General features: G+C 29.0%; 2 protein-coding genes and 1 long non-coding RNA gene across 5 annotated transcripts; 1 reads left to right on the top strand and 2 right to left on the bottom strand.

The window, feature by feature from the left end:
• Positions 1-1,076: 1,076 nt before the first annotated feature.
• On the bottom strand, positions 1,077-3,325 carry LOC149497044 (uncharacterized). The gene is made up of 2 exons (XR_016320568.1): positions 2,902-3,325; positions 1,077-2,244 (listed from the first exon to the last, which is right to left on the bottom strand). It is a non-coding gene; the product is annotated as an uncharacterized LOC149497044 (long non-coding RNA).
• Positions 3,326-8,124: 4,799 nt separating this feature from the next.
• Positions 8,125-8,949, top strand: LOC105638576 (putative calcium-binding protein CML23). The gene has a single exon (XM_012222396.3). It carries the CDS (start codon positions 8,202-8,204, stop codon positions 8,679-8,681), a length of 480 nt encoding a protein of 159 aa, XP_012077786.1. The 5' UTR covers positions 8,125-8,201; the 3' UTR covers positions 8,682-8,949.
• Positions 8,950-13,361: 4,412 nt separating this feature from the next.
• LOC105638608 (GDP-L-galactose phosphorylase 1) lies at positions 13,362-16,350 on the bottom strand. 3 transcript variants are annotated; one of them, XM_037639211.2, is made up of 6 exons: positions 15,909-16,350; positions 15,217-15,491; positions 14,636-14,821; positions 14,151-14,408; positions 13,797-14,024; positions 13,362-13,597 (listed from the first exon to the last, which is right to left on the bottom strand). In XM_037639211.2, the coding sequence occupies exons 1-6, from the start codon at positions 16,018-16,020 to the stop codon at positions 13,484-13,486; spliced, it is 1,173 nt and encodes a 390-aa protein (XP_037495139.1). In that variant the 5' UTR covers positions 16,021-16,350; the 3' UTR covers positions 13,362-13,483. The 3 variants fall into 3 exon arrangements, with proteins under 3 accessions (XP_037495139.1, XP_012077829.2, XP_089576184.1); XM_012222439.4 differs by having other exon boundaries at positions 15,055-15,491; positions 15,909-16,345; XM_089720058.1 differs by having other exon boundaries at positions 13,362-14,024; positions 15,055-15,491; positions 15,909-16,345.
• Between the last annotated feature and the right edge of the window lie 6,305 nt (positions 16,351-22,655).

Genomic DNA, 22,655 nt, shown 5'->3' with positions numbered 1-22,655 from the left:
AGTGGTTTAACTTGATTTATTGTTTTTATGCTAGGAAAAGTTGGATTTGATATGAATGAAGCAAAAAGGAGCACAATTGAAATGTTTTGGAGCAAGGAAGGAGCTGCTGGAATTTTGGAACACAAATGCAAGTTGTTAGGCTCTTAGCCTTGGGCAAGACTAAGCAGGAAATCAGACCAGCGGACTGATTGTGACATTATTGGCTGGTCACGACTTCTTCAACTAATTCCAGCACGTTTTACAGCCACAGGATGATATTAGACACAGGTTTTAGTGGGTATTTTTATTGTATTAGTGGACCCCACCTTCTAGGGGCTATTTAAGTCGAAATTAGGTCTTTTTGTGGATTATCTTTCGCCTCCCTTGGGTTGTGACGAATTTGACAGAATTTTTTGAGAGATTTCTACCGAACTTTCAATTCTTGTGAGGATGTTTTCTTCCATAGTCATGTGTGGCTAAATGTTCTGTTCAGTTAAGGCTAAACCAAGGTAGAAGTTTGATTTCGATTGTGAGATTATATTGAACTTAATTAAATTTCTTTATTCTATTGCATTTATATCCTTTCTGTGATTTATTGGGAAAATATATCCCCTAGCGAAATTCTATTGAATGATTTAACATGCCCGTTATGTTGTTTGGTAGAAATTTCCATAGCTATTCGGCGTAATCAAATCCGTAATTGTTTGGTTAGGTTGATGCAGTAGTAATTAATATAACTTAATTGGGTAGAACTTTCTAGGTTGTATTAAGAAAGAATATAATCAGATTTAAATGGATGCTCGTAGTTTCTGTTAATCTGGACAGGGTTCTATTAGATTTTAAAGCGGTTAACAGTTAAATCCTTCGTCTTACTTAGGATTGCTAGTTGATTAGGGGTTGTTATTAGATCGTATCTTAGCAACCTATTCCTACGGTAGAATTGGTTGGGTTGACGTTCTTTCTGGCTATAACTTGTCTGTAATATGAATTAAGGAATTAATCTTGAATCAATGATCACTCGAATCAAATTTTCGATCCGCGGTATGCCTTGGCTGAACAGAACGTTTAGCCACACATGACTATGGAAGAAAACATCCTCACAAGAATTGAAAGTTCGGTAGAAATCTCTCAAAAAATTCTGTCAAATTCGTCACAACCCAAGGGAGGCGAAAGATAATCCACAAAAAGACCTAATTTCGACTTAAATAGCCCCTAGAAGGTGGGGTCCACTAATACAATAAAAATACCCACTAAAACCTGTGTCTAATATCATCCTGTGGCTGTAAAACGTGCTGGAATTAGTTGAAGAAGTCGTGACCAGCCAATAATGTCACAATCAGTCCGCTGGTCTGATTTCCTGCTTAGTCTTGCCCAAGGCTAAGAGCCTAACAACTTGCATTTGTGTTCCAAAATTCCAGCAGCTCCTTCCTTGCTCCAAAACATTTCAATTGTGCTCCTTTTTGCTTCATTCATATCAAATCCAACTTTTCCTAGCATAAAAACAATAAATCAAGTTAAACCACTCTTTTAAGCACAAAATGACACCAAATCAACACAAATATAACAATAAAAGAAAATTGGATTTGCAAGTTATCATGATTCGTTTTATGAAATCAGTTAACAATTAACACTAATTAACCTTTTTTTGCTCTCGCTCTACATGAATGTATAATCGCAGATGTGTTTTGATTAGTGCTAGGTTGTTGGATTAAACAGGAAAAAGAAAAGATTAATGCTTGGTTATTGATTTGAGTGTGCAGTGTCTATAGTGTAATGGCATCTTTGATTGCGCAAATGGTTTTCCCATTGAAAAGTGCACACAAGGTTTGGGAAGATCAGATTTTTATAGCTCAAATCATCATTTGCACTTAAACTTATGCAAAAAAAATGTCCTGTGGCCTTCTCTACTTTCAAAATGATCTTTTGGCGAACTGAATTCTTTATTTTTTTTTTATAACAATTACACATCTTATCAGAGCAGTAAATTGATTGTGCAACGCACGCGCGAATGACGTGGAAAATTACAATTTCAAGTCACAGTTAATTTTGCCACGTGGAATATACAACAAAAAATTATTGTACCGAATCAAATCAAACCTAAATCGAACCAAATCAGTGACTAACCCAAAATCCTTTCTCCCCCTTCCTGATCGCACCACAGCCCCCTCCCCTATCCCTTTTATTTTCTGTTCACCGGAGCTCAAAGCTCCACTGATCTGACCACCTCACATCACTGGCAGCACCTCTAGAGGGGCTTCATCTACACTGTTATCATCACTTACTGTTATCATCCACACTCAACATGAAAACAGCATACTTGAACAAAAAGAAAAAAAGAAGTTAAAAGTCCAAAACATTATAGAAAAAGCTCCAAAAACTGTGTCCTCTGTTTGATAATGGCGAAAATAGAAGAGGTGAAGTGCTCAGGTCACCAAACACTATACCAAAACTTTGATAAGCTAATAGAAGAAAAAGTTTTCGTCGAGGTTTAGGTTCGACTTGCAAAAGCAGAAAACAAACACTAAGCTCAATCAACACAGTGAAAGCCTACAGTTAGCATAATTTCACATTTGTCATTAGTAATCTGTAAAATTGAACTTGAATGAAAGCAAATTCAACAAATGCAGGTAAGCGCAATGGTTTAAAATGGAAAAGATTAGGCTTTTTTTTTTTCAGAAATGGAAATCGAAAAGCAAATTTTAGGCGACAAATGGAGTCAAGAAATTTACCATGGCTATGTCTCTGGTTTTGACTAATCCTTTAATAAGAATTGAAAGGTTCTTTTTATTGTTTGTTAGAATAATCTGGTTGCTGCCATATTGAATTTTTTTTTTTGTACCCTTAACTGATCCAAATCTCGCGGGTTCTTTTCGTGTTCTATTTTATGTGACTGGGTCTATGAATGTTGGAGTAGGACCTCACCTCGAGCTCAAGTCGCGCCGAGCAGTGCTTCTTGTCGTCGTTCCTCCGCCGCTCACTCCATCTCCGGTCTCTCTCTTTCTCTTCCGATGATCGCAGCAGAGAGTGAGACGCAGTCTTGCTTTTCCGCTTCAGCGCTACTCTCTGCTTCTCCGGTAAGACCAACCACAAGTCGGCGAGACCAATCAAGGGACATCTTAGAACGGAAGAAAGCAATTTCGCCTACAAATTTGAAAGTCCCACTAAAGTCCATTGTAGTTATATTAATTTAAAATTCAGAAAGATGAAACAAATAGGAAATTTTCATTAAAGGGACATCTTCAAACATCTAACTTAAAAAAAGGCACTTTTTATGATCTTATATGAATCTAAAGATTCACACTTTTGTGGATCGAGCAGTAGCATCATAAAAGAAAAATAGAGAGAAAAAGTGCAAAATAAACTCAACACGTTAATATTACATTTTGGTTTTATTATTATTAACTCAGCTGGTTCAATTTTGCTTTTACGTTAATATTAAACTCAACACGTTAATATTAATTTGTCATTCACATTAATATTAAATAAAACAATATTATATCATTACTTTTATGTTTTACTTTTATATTTTACTTTCTAACTTTTTTAGAATACTCTATTTTTAATTTTGCTTTCATGTTAACATTAAATTTAATAATACTATAATATTTTGGTTAAAAAAAATATAATATTAATTTGCTAATAAAATATTTTCCTTTTATGAAAGTTTTATCATAATTATAAGTTAATTAAGAATCTTAAAAAAAATTAATTTAATCAAGTATATTAGTTTTCTATTTGAATTTAATTCTATTGAATAGAAAAATAAATTATTAAAATAAAATAAGAAATCTTTAATAGTTTACAATATATAATTATAAATTTAATAAAGTAAAAATTTTAATGTCATCCTAATTGAAAATTTTTATACTCCTTTCATCCTAAAATTATAGTCCTAGTGTATTTTTTAGGTGTCTCAAAATAATAATCCAATTTATATTTTTAAAATTATTTGTTGTACTTTTCCAGAATACCTTATATAGTAATTTGTATCAATAATTAATATTAATTGCATTTACCAAATAACAAAAAAAAAGTCTTAATATAATCAACTTTGAAATCTTATATACTAATTATTCATCATATTTTGAAAGTCTCAAAGAATTATTATTATTATATTTTTAGTGTTTTTAAGGATAATATATTAAAAATAAGAAGAAAATTATAATTAAACTAATTAAACTATTTTTTAAATTGTGTGAAAAAATTTGGGATTATAATTTTAAAACAGATGGAGTGTTAATTAAAATTATAAATTATTATGAATATTTTTATTCAAATTTTATATGAAAACTATATTGAATATTATATTTAACTATAAGCTATTTTTATAATTTTGTTATAGGAATTAAAATAACGAATATCTATAATGCAAAGCACACTCTTAAATATTACTCCTTCTATCCCGAAAAAATAGTTCACTTTCTATTTTCACACAGATTAAGAAATATGGTTAAAAAATAATTTTATTCATATAACTTTTTTATTATGCCTATCTTAAATTACACGTGAGTAATTATTATATTGGAATATAACTAAGAATTAATAAGGGTTATTCAAAATAAGGTAAAATTTAGAAGGGTCTATTGGATTAAGAGCCTATTAGATTTTAAAAGATTTTAAAATTTCAATGGTATTTAATCTAGATTCTTTTAGAATCTATTAAAATTTTGTGGTATTCAATTCAGACTTTAATAAAATCCATAAAATTTGACAATATTCAATTATAACTTTTTAAAACTCCATACAAATTTGATGGTATTTAAAAAATTGCTAATTTGAAATAATTCTATAAAATTATTGATTTCGTTAGATTTTAGAGTGTTATGTACGAATAAAAATAGTCATTCACAAATCCATCTTTTAACTCAAAGATTTCAAAAAACTTTTAAAATCTAACAAATTCTCGATCCGAAAGCGAAGCGGTTATCCGCGAATTTTAAACTACTTGTATAGGTATCCATTTAAAATTTTACTATCCGTATTCATTCTAAACCCGTTTAAATACCTATTTAAGTATCCATATTCGAACCCGTTTAAATATTTACAACTTGTACCATCCAAAAACCCGTTGAAAGTATCTCTTACATGGGTAGGGCACCCGCGAATATTTAACTATTTAAATTTCGAACTTATTTAAAATACACTTTTTACTAATAATAGATAGGGTACCTACTACCGAACCCATTTAATATTGCGGTTAATAAGAGCGGGATGGCCGCTGCTGACGCTAGCCATTGCAGCCTTTGACTATTGGTGGTGATAAGTTTTTAATGAAGAAAATAATGATTTTGGAGAAGACGACGCATTTTGCTTTTTAGTCCCTCATTGTTTTTCAATTTTTATTTGGCTATAAAACCTTTTAATTTGTTCAATTAGGTCTTGAAATTAATTTTGATTGGATATATAAAAATCACTGTGATTCCATTAAAGTCAATCAAAATCTATAAAAAAAATCTCACAAATTCCATAAAACTCTATGTAGAATTCTGGTGGAATCTGTAGAAATCTTAAAAAATCCTTCAATTCTGTCAAACTCAGTAATTCTTTTAAAATTTAACACAATCCTGATCTAATAGACTCTCTTAATAAAAATATAGTAGACAATTTAAGAATTAACTATAGTGTAAAAAAAAATTATATTTAAAGAAAATTAAAAAGGAAAAATAAATTATCTTTTTACAACACATCGGTACCCATTTTTAGTAAAGAAGAAAATTTTTATTAAATTGTAGATTTGTAAAGTCTCGTTTCTGTCCCTATTCAATTCAGTTCACGCGTAAACAGATACGATCTCCAATCACGTACGAAAGAGGAAAATACTTTACTTGCAAGCTGAATATTCACTAATAAATCCCAAAAATAAATTACCTGTTCCGTTACTTCCGTATACTTCACTCACACTCCACGTGTCCAAACATGACAGGTTCTGTAAGCCATCGACCAAAAACAGAACGAGCTCTGACACACGGCACGAATCGTACATGTGTATCGGGCTTTTTTAATTAAAATGGTGGGCCATTGTTGTCAGTGTTAGTAAACTTTTGCACATCAGACTGTAAAGGCAGTTGAATAAAAAGGGCAAAGGGACTGAAACGTAGCTCAATTTATGAATGATGTAAGCATCGTTTGAAGCAGTGCAGCGCTTTGACAAGGAGGTAGAATCATGAACAGGACGCAGCCCCCTGAATTTTCTTTTATATTTAAATAATTTTTATTCAAAAAAGTTAAAATTTACTTAATTTGTGTAATTTTGTTTCCTTTTAAATTTTACTCTTTATAGCCTATTAATTTTAGTTTAATAATTATTGGTTTCTCCTGATGCATTATAATTTTGCAAGTTTAATAAATTAATTTAGATTATAATATTCAACTTAATGACATATTATATTTAATCTAATTTTAGTATTTAATAAATTAATTAATTTACAAGCGAAAGCGTGAATTTTTTAATTTTATATAATAACCATGTGCTTATTATTGACTTATGGAACAATATTTTTAAAAAATAAAAATCAGCACCATTAGATATTAATTAATCAACTATTCAGTTTGGTCATTTAACACCTTATAAATAAAATGTAAAAAATTTTAAGTTTGATATAAAAAATATTAGACATCTGGTAGGTAAAATTTACTTATTAATACATACGTGAGCTATTGATGATTGTTCAGTAATTTATATTAAAAGATATAAATTTTCAAGCATAACAGCGCAGTAATTATGAATAAATTCTAGTAAATAAAAAATAGGGAATGACTCTTGTAATAGGTAATTTTCTTTTTGTAAAGAATTCTCCTCACTTATATTTATTTTTTATATATTATTTTTATAAATTATAGGTTTTGATTTGTCCCCTCCGTGAATTTTCTGGGTGAAACCATGGAGTCATGCATGAGTGGATGTTGTATCTTGCTAAGAATTGTCGCATGTTTGAAATTTGAATTAGAGAAAACATCTAATCGTGCACAGTAATGCATTTGAATGAGCATTAACAATGAAATCATAGGTTATTAGTGCGGATTATAACTAGGGATGGTAATTTTACTGGATGGTAATTTTGCTTAACTCAGCGGATACCCGATCCGATTTAACGGATTATAAAGTATTTTTACTACCTGTATTGAGTTTGAATTCAAGGACTCTGGTATCTACTAGCTGTTTAATTAATATTTTAAAAATATTTAAACTAATTATTTTTTAAAAAGAAAATTATACATATACACTATTTTAATTATAATTAATGCTATAATTATATATAGTATTTATATTAATTTTTTATTAAGTTAAATTACAGTTTTATAATTTTTACTTGTTTTTATTTTTGAAAAATAAAAATAAAAATTTTTAATGGTAAAAGAGTATTTAAACAGGTTCGGGTACGTTAATGAATAATTATAATCAGATTTGAAATGGATTTGGACATTAAAAGTGAATTTTTAGATGGATTTAGATATTTAATTCCTAATCGAATTTGAATGCATAATTTATAATCGAGTTCGAATTCAAATAATAAATTTTAGATAAATACAGATTTATATACCTAATTTATAACTGAATTTGGACACATAATTTATAATGACTTTGGATTTCAACGGTAAATTTTAGGCGGTACCCCCACATTGCTGTCCTTAATTATAGATTGAAAGTAGAAGAGGATAAGCTGGAAGACTAACCCGAGAATGGCTTGGATGCAGGGACCGTAGCTCGAGGTCAATGAAGCCACCTCGTTCAAACGCCTTCTTTGTTATTCCGTCTAGGGTTTTAACCCTCGCTTCGTAAAACAAAAGATTCTTGTGGGTCCCATGTACATCATTAGCCTTTCCCTACGTGTTTCACTTTTTTTATTTTTGAAATTACATAATTAACCTTTCCCCTCTATAATTCCCTTCCCATGTACTGATTGACTTGCGTCCGGGTCTCCACACAACACTATACACTTGCATTATATTATTGTCGTACATACGTGCGATTCGAGCTGTTGATAATTTTCCAAAACGGAGACAAAAGTACTCCTGTCCCACCTGCAGCGAATCAGAACCCACACGAAAAGTAAACCTATGGCAGGTTTAGGAATTTAACTTCCTTAGCGCGTCTAAAGCGCGTTGAATTTAATAGAAACTTCTATGACTATATATAAGTATTGGTTGTTTACCATGCTCGGCTCAAACGAAAACAAAATTAGGATAGAACTTGTTCTTTCTGTTTCGTTTTCTCTGTAACAATGGCGAATCCATGCCCTAACAATAGTCTTGTTGGCTCCATGGACGAAATAAGAGGAATTTTCAACAAATTTGACAAAAACGGCGACGGAAAGATCTCGTCGGAGGAGGTTATCCAAAGTCTCGGCGAGCTCGGCACGAAAATATCACCGGAGGAGGTTCAGTGCATGATGCAGGAGTTCGACAAGGACGGCGATGGCTACATTGATCTAGACGAGTTCGTCGATTTCATCCAGCGTGGCGGAACTGATGGAACAACGCAGTCCGGCGGGAATAAGGAGCTTAAAGATGCCTTTGATCTGTACGATATTGATAAGAATGGATTGATATCGGCCAGCGAATTGCATAAGGTTATGAAAATGCTTGGGCTTAGATCCACTTTGAATGATTGTATGAAGATGATTCGCCAAGTTGATGAAGATGGCGATGGCAACGTCAATTTCGAGGAGTTTAAGAAGATGATGACTAACGGAAGTTTTTGATTAGCAATCCTTAACTTCGCAAAGAAAAAAACGAAAAAGGATTTCATGTGCAGGTAAGTTTTTAGCTAGTCTGACTCTTTTCGGGTCGTTTAATTGTAGTTTTCAATTTTGTTTCTGCCGTTTGGTTTAATTTCAATTTAACGGCAGAAACATTAGTGCATCAAGTAGGAGTAGCAAAGTTAATTTCTATAACTATTAACTCCAGGATTTCAAGTATCTCGCATGAAATTATGATATATGCTTAATTGCAGTGCATTGATTAAGTCAAGCTCGATTTGCTATTGCTTTGATTTTAATGGCTGCTTTTGATTTATGATCTATATTATTTTGAATAGATTGACTTGGAAAATTGGGTTTACTAATAGTGGATCATAGGTCTTTATTAATTTTTGTTAGCTTTTGGTTTTGTCTGGTTATGATAACTAATACTAGTTTGAATAGGACTATTATGTAAATACTATTTCTGTTTGCACACCGATGGTAAATGCATATAGATCAGGTTTGCATTCCGTCCCCAATACTGAAAAAATATAAGCTGTTTATGACTAAATTCGTAGGATGGAGCGGGGTATTTAGAGAACTAAATTCATATTCATCACAAACTCATGTAATTACTTGAGTCTAATCAATGAGTTGACTAGCACTACTCTAGGCTGGATGAATCCCACCATAATATTTCTAAATTAACTAAATTATCTTTTGACGAATAGGGGCTAGCTAGTAATAATTGTGGTGGATCGATCCTAAATTATCAAATAGGTATCTTGTGGCCTTAATTTTTTATGTGGATTATGAAAGGTTACAGAGCGAGTGTAAATGGAAAAGCGTGCGGAGGTTGTGGACAAGAAAAATTTTAAGTGCTTTGCTTGCTTCACGAAATTTGTGCGGCCATGCTTAGCTCAACACGGTGGGTGTAGTATATGCTAATACCTACCTTGAAGGAAAGATAAAGGAAAAGGTTACTTGTAGTTTGGAAATTGGAAACACGCGTTATTTCCTTTTGTGGTTCTTGAATTATACTCTTTCCTTTATAGTTGGCTGGTGCAACTATATTCAATGATGCGGTTAGAAATTATGAGATTTATAGTTGAGAGTTTTTTTTTTAGGTAGAAGGCAATGGATCCTTCGTGATACTTCAAGTTCCAAAAGCATTTGATATCATTTATGAAGAACTAATATTTTAAGAAACAAAGTATATTTTATCCCTTGAACTTAGTATCGGAGAGTAAAAATAAAAAGTTATAGAGTCTGTTTGGCAAAATTAGATATTTTCGAGTAGCTCTTCTAAAAGCTAAAAGTTATATGGCTAGTTATGCCATGTGACCGAACACTGTAAGAAATAGCATTTAATATTTTGACCAGTCAAAAGGTTAAAAACTACTTAAAAAGCTGTTGCAAAAAACAACCATAAAATTGACTTTTCGATCAATTTACCCTCTTTGACTTGTAATTTAAGCTCAATTTGCACAAAAAAAGCTTCTGAATTTGCCTATTCTCATGTGGATTTAGGCTTTTTGGGTAAATTCAATGTGAATTATAAGTTTAGAGAATAAATTGAACCGATCAGTGGATTTTGTAGCTTTTCTTACAAATTCAGATGACAAATTGAACTTTCTTCTAATATTTAATTTTTGAGTATTAAATACTTAGGATATTAAATACTTAAGATATATTTGACAATAATAGCTTGTTAGTTGTTAGCTGATTATAAAGCGGTTTAAATTATAAATGTTTGGTAAAAATAATAGTTTAATTAATTTAAATTAGAAATACGTTAATTGTTTAATTAGTTAAAAGTTCTCCTAAACTTTAATTGAATCCTATGATTAATAGGGATAGAGTTTTGACTTGATCAAAACGTTAAAAATTAATTTAAAAGATAGAGTATTGATTTTATCAAAACGTTAAGAACTAGTTTAAAGGTTGTTGGCGAAAGGTGAAATATAAATGCTTTTACACGTTTTATTTTGGCAACGTTATTGTTAAAGTAAAAAATGTTAATGTTTACTATCAATATTATATTTTTCAGTTTCCTTTTCAATCCTTTTTATAAATATTTTGTTTCTTTGTCTTCCAGAGTTCACTTCCTAAGTTATAATAATGTTTTTTTTTCTTTTTTTGTTAATTTTAATCCACTCCAAAGCCATCAGCTCGTATTAGTAAACATGTTGCTCACTTTCAAAGCCACTTTAAAACTCTTGCGAGAAAATGAATCAAGAAAAGAAGAATAAACCATTACTTTTAGAGTATAGCACACTTGAGTTTGTGGAGATTTTGAAATCAGTTTAGGAGTTTCCACAAGGTCTCGTTGTTGCCAAATAATTTTGTTTTTGCGTACACTATCATTCTTGACGCTTGGTGTTCCATGAAAAGTATTAATTCTATTATTATCTTATTAATATTATTATATCATGGAATCATTTTAAATGACAACGACAGTTTCAGGATTTGGAAAAAAAATAAAAAGCATTTATGAAATAAATGTACAAAATGAAATCAAAATAAATCAGCTAACACAACTAAATCAGTGATTCTATCGATCTTAATATTAGTAGGAGCAGTCAAGGAAGAGCCAGGATTTTTTCATAGGGTGAAAATATGTTTATTTTATATGATGAATAAAAAATTTTAATTTAAAAAGCGCTTAAAAGAGTGTAATTACATAAATAAATATATTCAATGTGGTAAAAAATTTTTTTAATGAAAAAAATATAAATAATAATAACATAATAGAGATTTTTTAGTATACATAATGATTTTCAATAGGAAAAAAAAATAATTTTCTAATATTACATAGTAGAAATTACAGATAAAATAATTATATAGTATTTAAAATTATAAATATGTTATTGCAATTTTAGAACTCAATCAATTCAATTTCATATTATTTTCTAAAAACTATTAAAATAGAATCATTTATTATAATATTAGATCTATCTCTTTGAATAAATTAAATATAATATGTATTTATTCATTGAATTTAGAATTTAAAGTTTTTTTAAGTCGTTAAATTTTAATTAAATAACTAATAATAAACAATTGAAATATAAATTTGTAATATATATATATATATATATATATATATATATACGCAAAAACTAATTAAAATTTTTTTAGCAGCTAAAATCGTGTAAAAAAACTCAAATAAAAAACAAAAAGTTGCAACTGTTGCCGATTCAACTCAAGTCTCATAACCTGAGAAACAAGAATTTTACCATCTAAGCTACAGAGTTGACCGTTAACATCAACCACATACAAGCCAGGGGGCGGTGGCCCGCCAGCACCCCCTTTCTCCGTCGCTAAGTAGGAAAGTATGCTTTAATATTAATGCCTTTTATTTTTGAGATATCATTCGAGACACGCATTTCATAAAATATTTGTTAATGTGTATATTGATATATTTCTATTGATGTTTATGGATGGAAGTGGAGCGAGTTTTCGCAGGTATCTAATTTATAAAAATCTATTTAAAATAAATTTGGATATTTTTTAAAAGCAGATTTGAATATTAATTAAAAGGTTTTGAAACGAGACAGATATTAAAAATTTATTAGTCATCACGGATTTAGGTCAAGTGTAGATTTAAAATTATAGGTACTCCCTACCAACCGAAACTCATTATTAACTTTGAAATATGTACATAATAGTAATGTAATTTGGGCTTAATTTTATTAAAATAAAATAGATTAAATCTAAACTCAAAACTCGAAATCCTAATTATCATCGAATGTTAAACAAATCAATTACCAAAAAACAAATTAAAAGAATTTCAAACAACTAGAATTTTGGATTATTTTTCACTCATGCTTCCCCTTTATAGTTTTTAGTCCAGCCCTAAAGAAGCTGAGTATTAGTTAAACAAGTTTTGGATCGGTGTAAGCATTAAAGTTTTAAACGGATTTAAGTATGAGTATTTCAAAAGGAAATTTAAATGAATTTGAAATGAATATTGATATCAAAATATCAAATGAGTTTAAGCATATGATAGTGCAAATTTTGCGAGTACTTGCCTCACTTTGATCCTTGATTTTTTTTTTTGTTATATGTAGAAGTCCAATGAACTGGGAGAACATATATGACGCACAATAGGAGTAGCTCTTTCCTTTAAATAAGATTTACCAAATTTATTTTTATGAGAAGATTCGAATTCAAGATTTTTCACTCACCACATTTTCTACAATATGAGAATACCAGCTAGATTACACCTTGTTGGCCTTAATTTGATCCTGATTAATATCTCTTAGCAAATAAATAAAAATTTTAAAAACTACAAATAAATAGTTTAAACTTTTCTTGAAAAGTGAATTTTAATATAATGTACCCAATTTAAAAAAATAGTTATCCCATAACTCGTAATTAATTAATTGTTAATAAAATAATCAAAAAATTTTAATTCAAAAAATATCAAATACATATCTATAATTTGCATGAATGATGAATAATTTAAAAATTATTGCAATATTTAAAGTATTATTTATATTTTGATATGATTACTATTATATTAAATATATAATATTTGAATTGGATAATGAATAGTATAAAAATTTAGTATCTATAGATTAATATTTGATGATTAATGATTTAAAAAATAATTATGTACACATAACTATATTATTAATTTTTCATTTATGAAATTATTTTTAACCTAATTAAGCCGAATTGACCGAATCTTAGCAGATCTAGTTATCAATCCAGTTCAACGTCCAGTCCAATTTTTAAAATATTGATAAATAATACATTCAAAGATATCTTCTGCAATGCTCTAATGAAAATTGAAAAACAGAAACAGAATCTGTTCAATTTTACACACGTTTTAAGAGCAAGAAAAGAATTAATATGAATGCTTCAAGTCTGTGGCCGTTGTTGCTCCAATTCAATTGATCTCCCATTTGATTCCACATAAAGAATTTTTTAACCTGTTATACACATGAGATGTTAGCCTCAATATTCTATACATACAGTTACAAGTTCGTTATAGCAACCGTAACAGATTCAGTTCTTGAATATTGTAGCAGAAAATATAATGTGTCAATGAATAAACACACAATCTGAAGGAAAATGTGAGATAGCTTTAGGAGAAAGTTGATATTCATCCTCATGATTTGTTTTCTTCACCTCTTCAAACCCTGCAGCTTCCAAGACCCGAGTCGTCACCTCTTGAAACCTTTCTTCTGATACAGAAACCTCTGCGAGAAGTCTCCATATATATGCCTCTGATGCATCCTCAAAATCTTTCCTTCTTTTAAGCACTATATGTCCACTAACCTCCCAAACTGCTGGATTCACTTGAGTGTTCAAAAGCTCCTGGCTTACTTCTCCAAGCGCTTGTTTTTCTGCATAACACTAGAAAATTCACTGATGTTTAAACAATCAATAGATTTTCTCTCCCTTCTAAAAATCGCATAAGGGTTAATTTATGTTCTAGCTACTAAAGAACAATTTGTTGCAGTAAGATCAGTTAATACTTACCTGAGGGAACAGAAAGATACGGTTTCCACAATCAGCAATCAACACATTGAAGGGGACATTGTTGTTCTGGAGGTAAATGCAAGAACTAGAAACTGAATCAGAAAGATCCTCAATTGTATTTCCACCTTCAAAGACAAGACCTTTCACTGGATAATTCAAAAGGCGTGACACTACCACACCTTTATCTCGAGTACCCTTCAATGTTATTCTTTTAGTAGGAGCTTTCTCAACTGGAAAGGATACTGCTAAATAATATGCCTGCAAATGTTAAAAAATTTCAAGAGTTGACTCGTTTGGTTCCTAGAATGAAATAGAATAGAAGCAACAATGCATGAAATTTGTATTCTTGTATGATAAATTATTACACATCAAACATTTCAAATTTGAATAATTATTCTGTTTCACCTTATTCTTTGAATTGAACAATGCCTGAGCAATAAGTACTAATTGAAAGCACCATATATGGCAATGGACAAAGAAAAAACCTGGAAATGAAGATGATTAATGGTAGCAAAAGCACCCAAACTGTTGTAACCAACTCTAAAGAAAGGATCGGATGCTTCTTTAGCCAGGTAAACAGCAAGCAAGAAACTCTCACTATCAATCCTTTGAGGCAAGCAATCCAGAATACGAGGTATAAGAAGAACATGACCATACTCAATTGGACTCACCTGAAATCAACAAATCTCAAAACAAAAGCTGAGGACCTGTTTGATATCATTGTAATGTTTTTTATTTTGGGTTTTGTGTTATCAAATTATAAATTAAGACCATACTATTTAAATAAAAATTGATCATGGCTATTTAACACCTTAAATTAAGGAAAACCTTTTCTACTACTAAACAAAAATGATATCAAACAGACTATAATTAACAAAAGTTACACATGGATGAAATTTATTACATTGATAGCAACAACATTAGGAGAGTTGGAATCGACAGAGGCAGGTGCAGTAGGAAAGAACTCACTCTTCTTATCATCAAGGCCGTGTTCGAACCTGAAAAGGACTTCTTCTTGTCCTATTTTATTGAAATTGAACTTACTCTCATCGAAATCTTGAAGTACCTTATCGACCCTGAATTCAGTAGGCCTTTTCTTGAGATGACGCCCCTCGTTAAGCTGTGCAATGAAACCATATCTGCCTGGAATGATTGTTGACTGGCAAGTAGTTACATCGTAGCGAAAAAGTCCACGAGTCATCCTATCCTCCCATTGACCCAACAACAGATTGTGCAAGAAACATATTTGAGCCTGTTGCCTATCTTGGGATGACCTCACCATCCCATTTTCTATTGATTTCTCTGTATCTTTTTTAAATGAATATAGAGGCAAATTCGAGCCTGGAATGATCAATAATTGCTTAATTATAATGGGGCTGTTGAGCTAATGAAGTTATAAATGAGCATAAGCTCGAGTTCGAGCCTGTAAATGAGTCGCAATTTTTACAATCCAAATTATACAAAACAGAGCCTAGCTCAACTCCAGTTTTTCCATCATTTTTCAAGTTAGGATTGAGCTTGAGCTCTATAATATCTTTAACATCGTTCATAGCACAAAGTTATATATATATATATATATATATATATATATATATATATATATATATATATTTTAAATTTGAGAAAAATAAAAATGAACAGAAAAAAAAAAAAAAGAAACATGCTGTAATTAAAGACATTTTTCTCAGCAACAATTTTTTGAACAAATGTCAAAAGCTAAAAAAGGAAAAAAAAAATTGTCAAAATAAAGAAACATACCAGGTAAGCAACAGTTTCCAAGGCAATTCCGGCCACACCCTTCAAGGTTTCTTTCGGAATTCTCCTCCTGATAATTTGAAACCACCGTTGGTACCTTCTTAATGGTCAACATCTTTCTTCTTTATAATAATAACAAATATTTACACCCATGTAATATATGAACAAAAAAATATATTTATATAAACTATATATATATATGTATGTGTCTATATAGAAAGAGGCGGCTATATGGCTGCCGCCATCGGCAAGGAAGTGGAGGTCAGAAGGAGAACCGCCGTCGGAAGGAAGGGCACCCCAACCGCCGTATGGGGAAGGAGTGGTACTATCTATTGGGATTATCCGAGGTTTTCTTCTTCTTCTTATTCTCCTCCTAGTCTGGTTCTTGCGGTAATTATGGATTAGAGGTTTGGATCCCTTTTTCTCTGCTACTATCAATCGGAGCTTTTTAGGTCCAGATATTCCCTGTGGCATTCCCCGTTTCACGTCCATATTTGGTCTCCTTGGACATGGCGGTGTATCAAAGATTTATGAATTAGAAAAGTCAATTTACAAAACTAACCTTGGGTTTTTAATTTCTTAAGTAAGCCTAAAAACAAAGTCCACAGAGAAATTTCAGTCAGCCCACATGTGCACTTTATTTCGACGAATTTTAGGGCGCAGGGCCCAACAAAATCGACCCTTTTTGTTTTAAATGTGTTTGAGTGAATCACTATTTAGTACCTGGATTACAAACTATTCTCTTCCTCCCATTTTCTTTGCATACAGAACATACTTATAAAAAATTTAATCAATAAAATTTATTTTAACCTTTTTTTTACTCTTAACTTATTAAGATATTAATAAAATTCTTTCGAAAGATTATGAAAATAATGATGTGAAAAAATAGTTGTTTATATATACAAATTTAGAAACTTTGTAAACATTTTATAACATCTAAAAAATGAATAACAAACAAATAAAATGATACGGGAGTATTCTATACCCCAATTTTCAAAAGTTTAATCCTTCTATTAAATCCATTATTAGTGAAAAGAATTAATTATTGTAATAGAAACAAATTTGAAGATTACATATTTTTTAAAAAGATAATATTAGGATTTCATTAAAAAATTTCAAGTCAAGACAAATATTGCATGGAGGAAATAACTCCTCTCTTGAAGACCAGACATAAAACAAAAACTATAAAATAATTATTATTTGTTGATTTAATAAGAAATCCTAATAAAAAATAGAATGTGAACTTGAAGAAAATGAATAGATTTTCAGAAGTGGTTGATTAGATGAACTCTCCGAATTTTCTATACATGGTGTAATTATCCATGAATTAGTTACTTATGAACGAACACAGAGAATTTGAACCACTGGATCCAATAGAGGAACAGACCGCACTGCCAATCTCCAAAAAATGAAGATCATCGTGTAGTTGAAAAATTCTCCACAAATTGCAATCTATCCAAATAAGCTAAACAAATGCCAACAATAAAACAAAACTCCACATAAAATAGAGAAATAATAAACTCTACACAAGATAGAGATAAAACATAAATAGTAACGAAAATATAAATAACATGAATTTATACTCATATAGGCGTAGATCTATAATTTATTTAACAAAAAATATTAAAATTTACAACAAAATTACAAATATGAGGAGAGACTATCACAAAATATAAGAATCAGCCCTCCCCATATCTATATGTTTGATTTTACGCTTCAATGAAAAGAATAAAATTTTAATGGGAAAAGAGAGGGCCGCGGTTTCATCCGCTAATTAATTCAATTGAATATAACATAATTAAATTTTAAAAATAAAGAATCTTAATTAATGTATTTGAATATAACTGGCCATTCTCCACATACCATACAACTAGCATGTGCATTCATTAAAGACAACTCACTAACAATTAATGTAATAATACCTTAAAAAAAAAAACAATTAATGTAATAATAAACAGAATATTTTCAAAAAATAATAATAATGTAAATGATATAAAATCGAATCATTATATAATTAAATTTTAAAATATGGGTGAATATCATATTTAAGTATAAGCAGAGAATTAAGTAATAATCACTACTATTATTTTTAAGGAAATAGTGACCTTTTAAAGAGTAAGAAAAAAACTTGTCAACACTGGTCTCATACATCAAGTTAATCAAAAAGGGTTTTTTAAATATATATTACAGTCAATTTCGAACAAATGAATCATGGTTGTAGAATTCATCTATTCATTTACAAATGAATTTGTTATGTTTGGTATATTATAATTTAAAATAAGGAATTCAATTGAATTCCATAAAATTATGTTTGGAATAAATTCTTAAATGAAAATTCATTGTCTTTATTTCTTATAACACCCTTGACATAATAATTTAGCAAAAATAAATAACAAACACCGATTATATTTATTATGTACAATATAATAACTTGTCATTTTTTATTAAAATATAAATAATAAATTTTATATAAATAATTACACTAATATTTCACACTAATTAATGAATTATATAAGCAGTAACATTCATCATAAATAATTATTTTTAATTGATGTAAAAAAATTTATTGATTTAAGTAATTAATTTGGAAACTAAAAAAAATATTAACAATATTATTGTTGTTTTTTTATTGCATTTGAAAATAATTGTTGATACTCAGTTTTTATAGTTTCGCAGTAATAATAACTAATGTTATTACTAGACTTCAAAACGAAAAAAAAATGTCATTACTAGTTTGAAATTTTTCAAAAAATAAAAATATAACTAACGTCATTATTGGATTAAAAAAAAATAACGTTGTTATAGTTTGAATTTTCCAAAAAAAAAAAAAGTAAAAATAGTTGAATTTATAGTGAAAGGTAATTTTATCAACAAGAGTTTATAATGAATGGTAATTTTATCAACAAACATTTGAATGGTAAATTTTGTGAAATTCATTTACAAATTCCATCAATTCTAGTAGAATTTGAGTTAAGTATAACTAATTTTATAGAATTCAATTTGTAGAATTTGAATTTATATTTTTTTCCTTTCAAACACAATATTTTGGATTCCAAATGAATTCTACAAAATTTTGTAAAATTTATTTTTTTCAAATAGGCTCTTACTGTTTTATTTTTTTCCAGTATATAATAAAAAATACTCTCATTTAAACTAAAATACGATTAATTTGATGTATAAATGATCATACACCGAAGGTAGATAAGGTTTTTTTTTTAAAAAAAAGTAAACCAACGAAAAGGCTAAATGTTACTGGCGAGAAATAACAAGTACGGTACATTATTTTGTAACGGTGAAAAAACCCACTTTAATGAAAGTAGTCACAAAGCCCAATTGACAGATTCTAAAACCACTGAAAAGCCTGTATGTGAATCCAACAAGGGAATAGATAGAATCAAACCCAATTTTTAATAATTAAAATTTTGAAATAATAATTAAATTGAATTGCATCAAATTATATTGAATCAGATGTATCTATACATATATAGGGTTTATACGTGGTGTTCTCATTCGTTTATGCATATAAATTTATATTGCTTATGCAAATAAAATTAATTCACGCTCGGATTTTATTATTTTTGATATCATTCTAGATAATCAAATGGATAACCGAATAATATTTTGCGAATTAATAACTAAACTAAAAAGGAAAAACAAATAATCAAAATTTATCAGTTGGAGTCCCTCCTTATAGGATAAAAGCTAGCAGCCTAGCACACTTGCTAGTCACTTGGCATTGTAAACAAAGCAACTTCTTGTTTTGTTGGTAGCTCAGCTTACAAAATTGGAGAGACAAGTAGGGATTAAAGCTTCTGCAGACAAATTGTTTAGGAGCTATAAGTATAATGTTTACCAGTTTCCCTCAAATGTTTCCTAAAACTCATAAGAGCTTGGAAATACCTGGAGGGGGAAATCAACTCAAAACTGGCTCCATGTTTATCGGCAAATAATTAGTGGGTGCAAAAAAAAAATTCAAAATTTAGAGGGAACAATATCTAAAAAATCACTATTTATAGATAAAAATTAAAATTTTTTATATTTTATAAGTTAAATTTCAAAAAAAAATTTAAAATTAGAGAATGGCAGCTACCGCTGGCCACTGATTATAATAATTGTTATATTTTTAGGTATAATTATAATCAATTAGAAAAGCTACAATTATAATATTATTAGAATACCAGTGATAATTACAATTCTATTTATTGTTTATGTTTAATTATAAAGTTTTTTGTCGAAACAACTTGATTCTTGAGAAGCAAAATTGGAGCATTAGGCGAAAGCCATTTGTCGATGCAAGTTGGTAAGCAGAAATAAAGAAGAACCGCCAAGTGATCACTCTTTCACACCATTTTAAGTTTTTCACACGTGTTAGGTCACACTCTACAACTACTGGTCACAATTTTTCTGTTTTTCACATGCTATTTTGATATGATTAGACTTGTTTAAGCGCGATTCATAGCAGGGATAAAATAAATCAATGGCTCAATTTTTTAAAAATAGCTTTCACTTTTTTTCTATGCATGGTCAACAAATACTTCATTTCAGCAGAAAATTATTTTTTTTACTGATTTAATGTATTCAGGTCCATATATTAGATTTAGGCAAGTTAAATCTCATTTTAATTAGGGGTCTCAAAATAAATTGGTGTGTCGAGTTCAATATAGATTTGCCTAATACGCGATATAATTAGTATCAATATGAACACGACCTATTTAATAATTGTATTGAATTTTTCAACACGACACTGTAACTCGTCTAATTAATTAGATCATTTATGGGTCAAAAAATTTAACACGGTCTACTTAACCTATGATATTTATAATCTATTTAAGGCAAATTATACTAAAAAATATATTTCATGAATAAAATGCATAGTTATGTCAGTTTCAAAATTAAAAATCATTAAAAGAATTAATACAAGAGTAAAATTTAAACTGATCATAAATACATAAAAGTTTTAATTAAAAAAAACATCCTTCAAATTTTCTATATATATATATATATATATATATATATATATATATATATATGAAAAATCTAAATTAGAAGCATGGGTTAACTTAAAAATAAAACTTTTTAACTAAAAAGCCAAGAAAATATAAAATCAATTACCAATACAAAGAAAATATTTGTTATTCTTAAACAAGGAACTCGGCTATTACGTGTGTCAACTCGTGATGCGAAATGTTTATATTTGTATCATAAATAGGTGACCTGTATATGATACGAATCTATTTAATCTTAATTTTAAACTATTTTATTCGTGTATCATGATCCATCTTGAAACTATAAATTTTAACGCGTTATGTCACATCTACAATGCAACACACATACAATCAGTTGTAAAAGTATTTACTAAAGAACTGCAAATTTGAAAGTAACTCGAGGAATGATATGATCGTGGCGAAGGAGTTTAGTCTAACTTATTAAACTAGTCAATACATTATTTTTCTAAATTATTGGGTTCTCTCAGCTAATGTTTAGCATTTTACTTTTTTATTGAAAATTTTTTTACAACCTTATCATTATCCTTAATTAATATAAAATTCTTTTATATTTTTTTATCCTTATATATTTTTTTATCTTTAATTAATATAAAATCTATTGTTATCACATTATGCGTTTTATTATCTTTATGTTTGGCTTATTTATAATTGATAGTAAAAGAAAAAAAAAATGTTATTCATATATTTGAATTGAAACTCAAACGAATATTAAAAATTAAAAATGTTGATCAACTAAAATATTAATAATTTTCAATTTTATTATAAAATAGTGAACTTTTCAATTTTTGCTCCTTGAAATTTTGTCATTTTTTGTCATTTTAAATTTATTGCCAATGAAACCATTATTTTTATCCAACAATTTCTCTTTCAACCACTATTTAAAAAGCTAACAGCTAACCGCGAATATCATCTACCAGCTAACATTTACTAAAACAACTAACAAATATTAAAACAGCTAATATTGCCGAATATTATCTGTATTTGACAGTAACTTTTTAAGTAATTTTAACGTTTTGACCAGTAACATAACATTTGAATTAACCTTTAAAAGTTAAAGCAGCATTTGATAAAAAGTTAACTTATATAACTTTTAGCTTAACATTTGAACTAACCGTTTTGACCAGTAACATAACATTTGAATTAACCTTTAAAAGTTAAAGCAGCATTTGATAAAAAGTTAAAGCAGCATTTGATAAAAAGTTAACTTATATAACTTTTAGCTTAACATTTGAACTAACTTTTAGAAGTTAAAATAATGTTTAATAAAAAGTTAACCCATATAACTTTTAACGTTAACATTTCATAAAAAGCTACTCAATCAGTTAACTCCTAAACTCTACTAACATAATTAAAAGCTATCAAAACAGCTAATTTTGCCAAACAGACCCCTTAATCATCGGTAGGATGGAGAAGCTTATTCAAAGAATATATATATATACACACGAAAAAAAAGTGACTAGACATAACTGAATTCTCCAGTAAATTCCACAGATTATTTGTAACGGTTAAAAATATAATTCATAGCTAATTTAAAAAAATAATAAAAAAAAATGTGCACATGAATCCGCCAGTAACAAATTCAAGAGGATTTGATTTAAAAAAAAAAATTGAAATTAGTCAATCAATAAACTAATACTTGTTAAGCAATTAGTGGTGGAAATGTTAGCTAAAGGAAAAGTACACATAAAAAATATGGAAAAACACCTTAATTTGATTTGACTTGACAAATAAATAAATAACTTTT

This window comes from Jatropha curcas, chromosome 4 (genome assembly GCF_041381405.1).
Source record: "Jatropha curcas cultivar XTBG-Jc1 chromosome 4, XTBG_Jcur_1.0, whole genome shotgun sequence".
NCBI lineage: Eukaryota > Viridiplantae > Streptophyta > Magnoliopsida > Malpighiales > Euphorbiaceae > Jatropha > Jatropha curcas.
Note: the sequence above shows the minus strand (reverse complement) of the source record. Positions and strands in the feature narration are given on the sequence as shown.

Coding starts and splice junctions, on each gene's coding strand:
- LOC105638576 (XM_012222396.3), top strand. CDS start 8,202: ATGGCGAATCCATGCCCTAACAATAGTCTTGTTGGCTCCATGGACGAA.
- LOC105638608 (XM_012222439.4), bottom strand. CDS start 16,020: ATGTTGACCATTAAGAAGGTACCAACGGTGGTTTCAAATTATCAGGAG. Junction 14,822..15,054: donor CTAATGTTGTTGCTATCAAT/GTAATAAATTTC, acceptor TGTTGATTTCAG/GTGAGTCCAATTGAGTATGG. Junction 14,025..14,150: donor GTATCTTTCTGTTCCCTCAG/GTAAGTATTAAC, acceptor TGAATTTTCTAG/TGTTATGCAGAAAAACAAGC.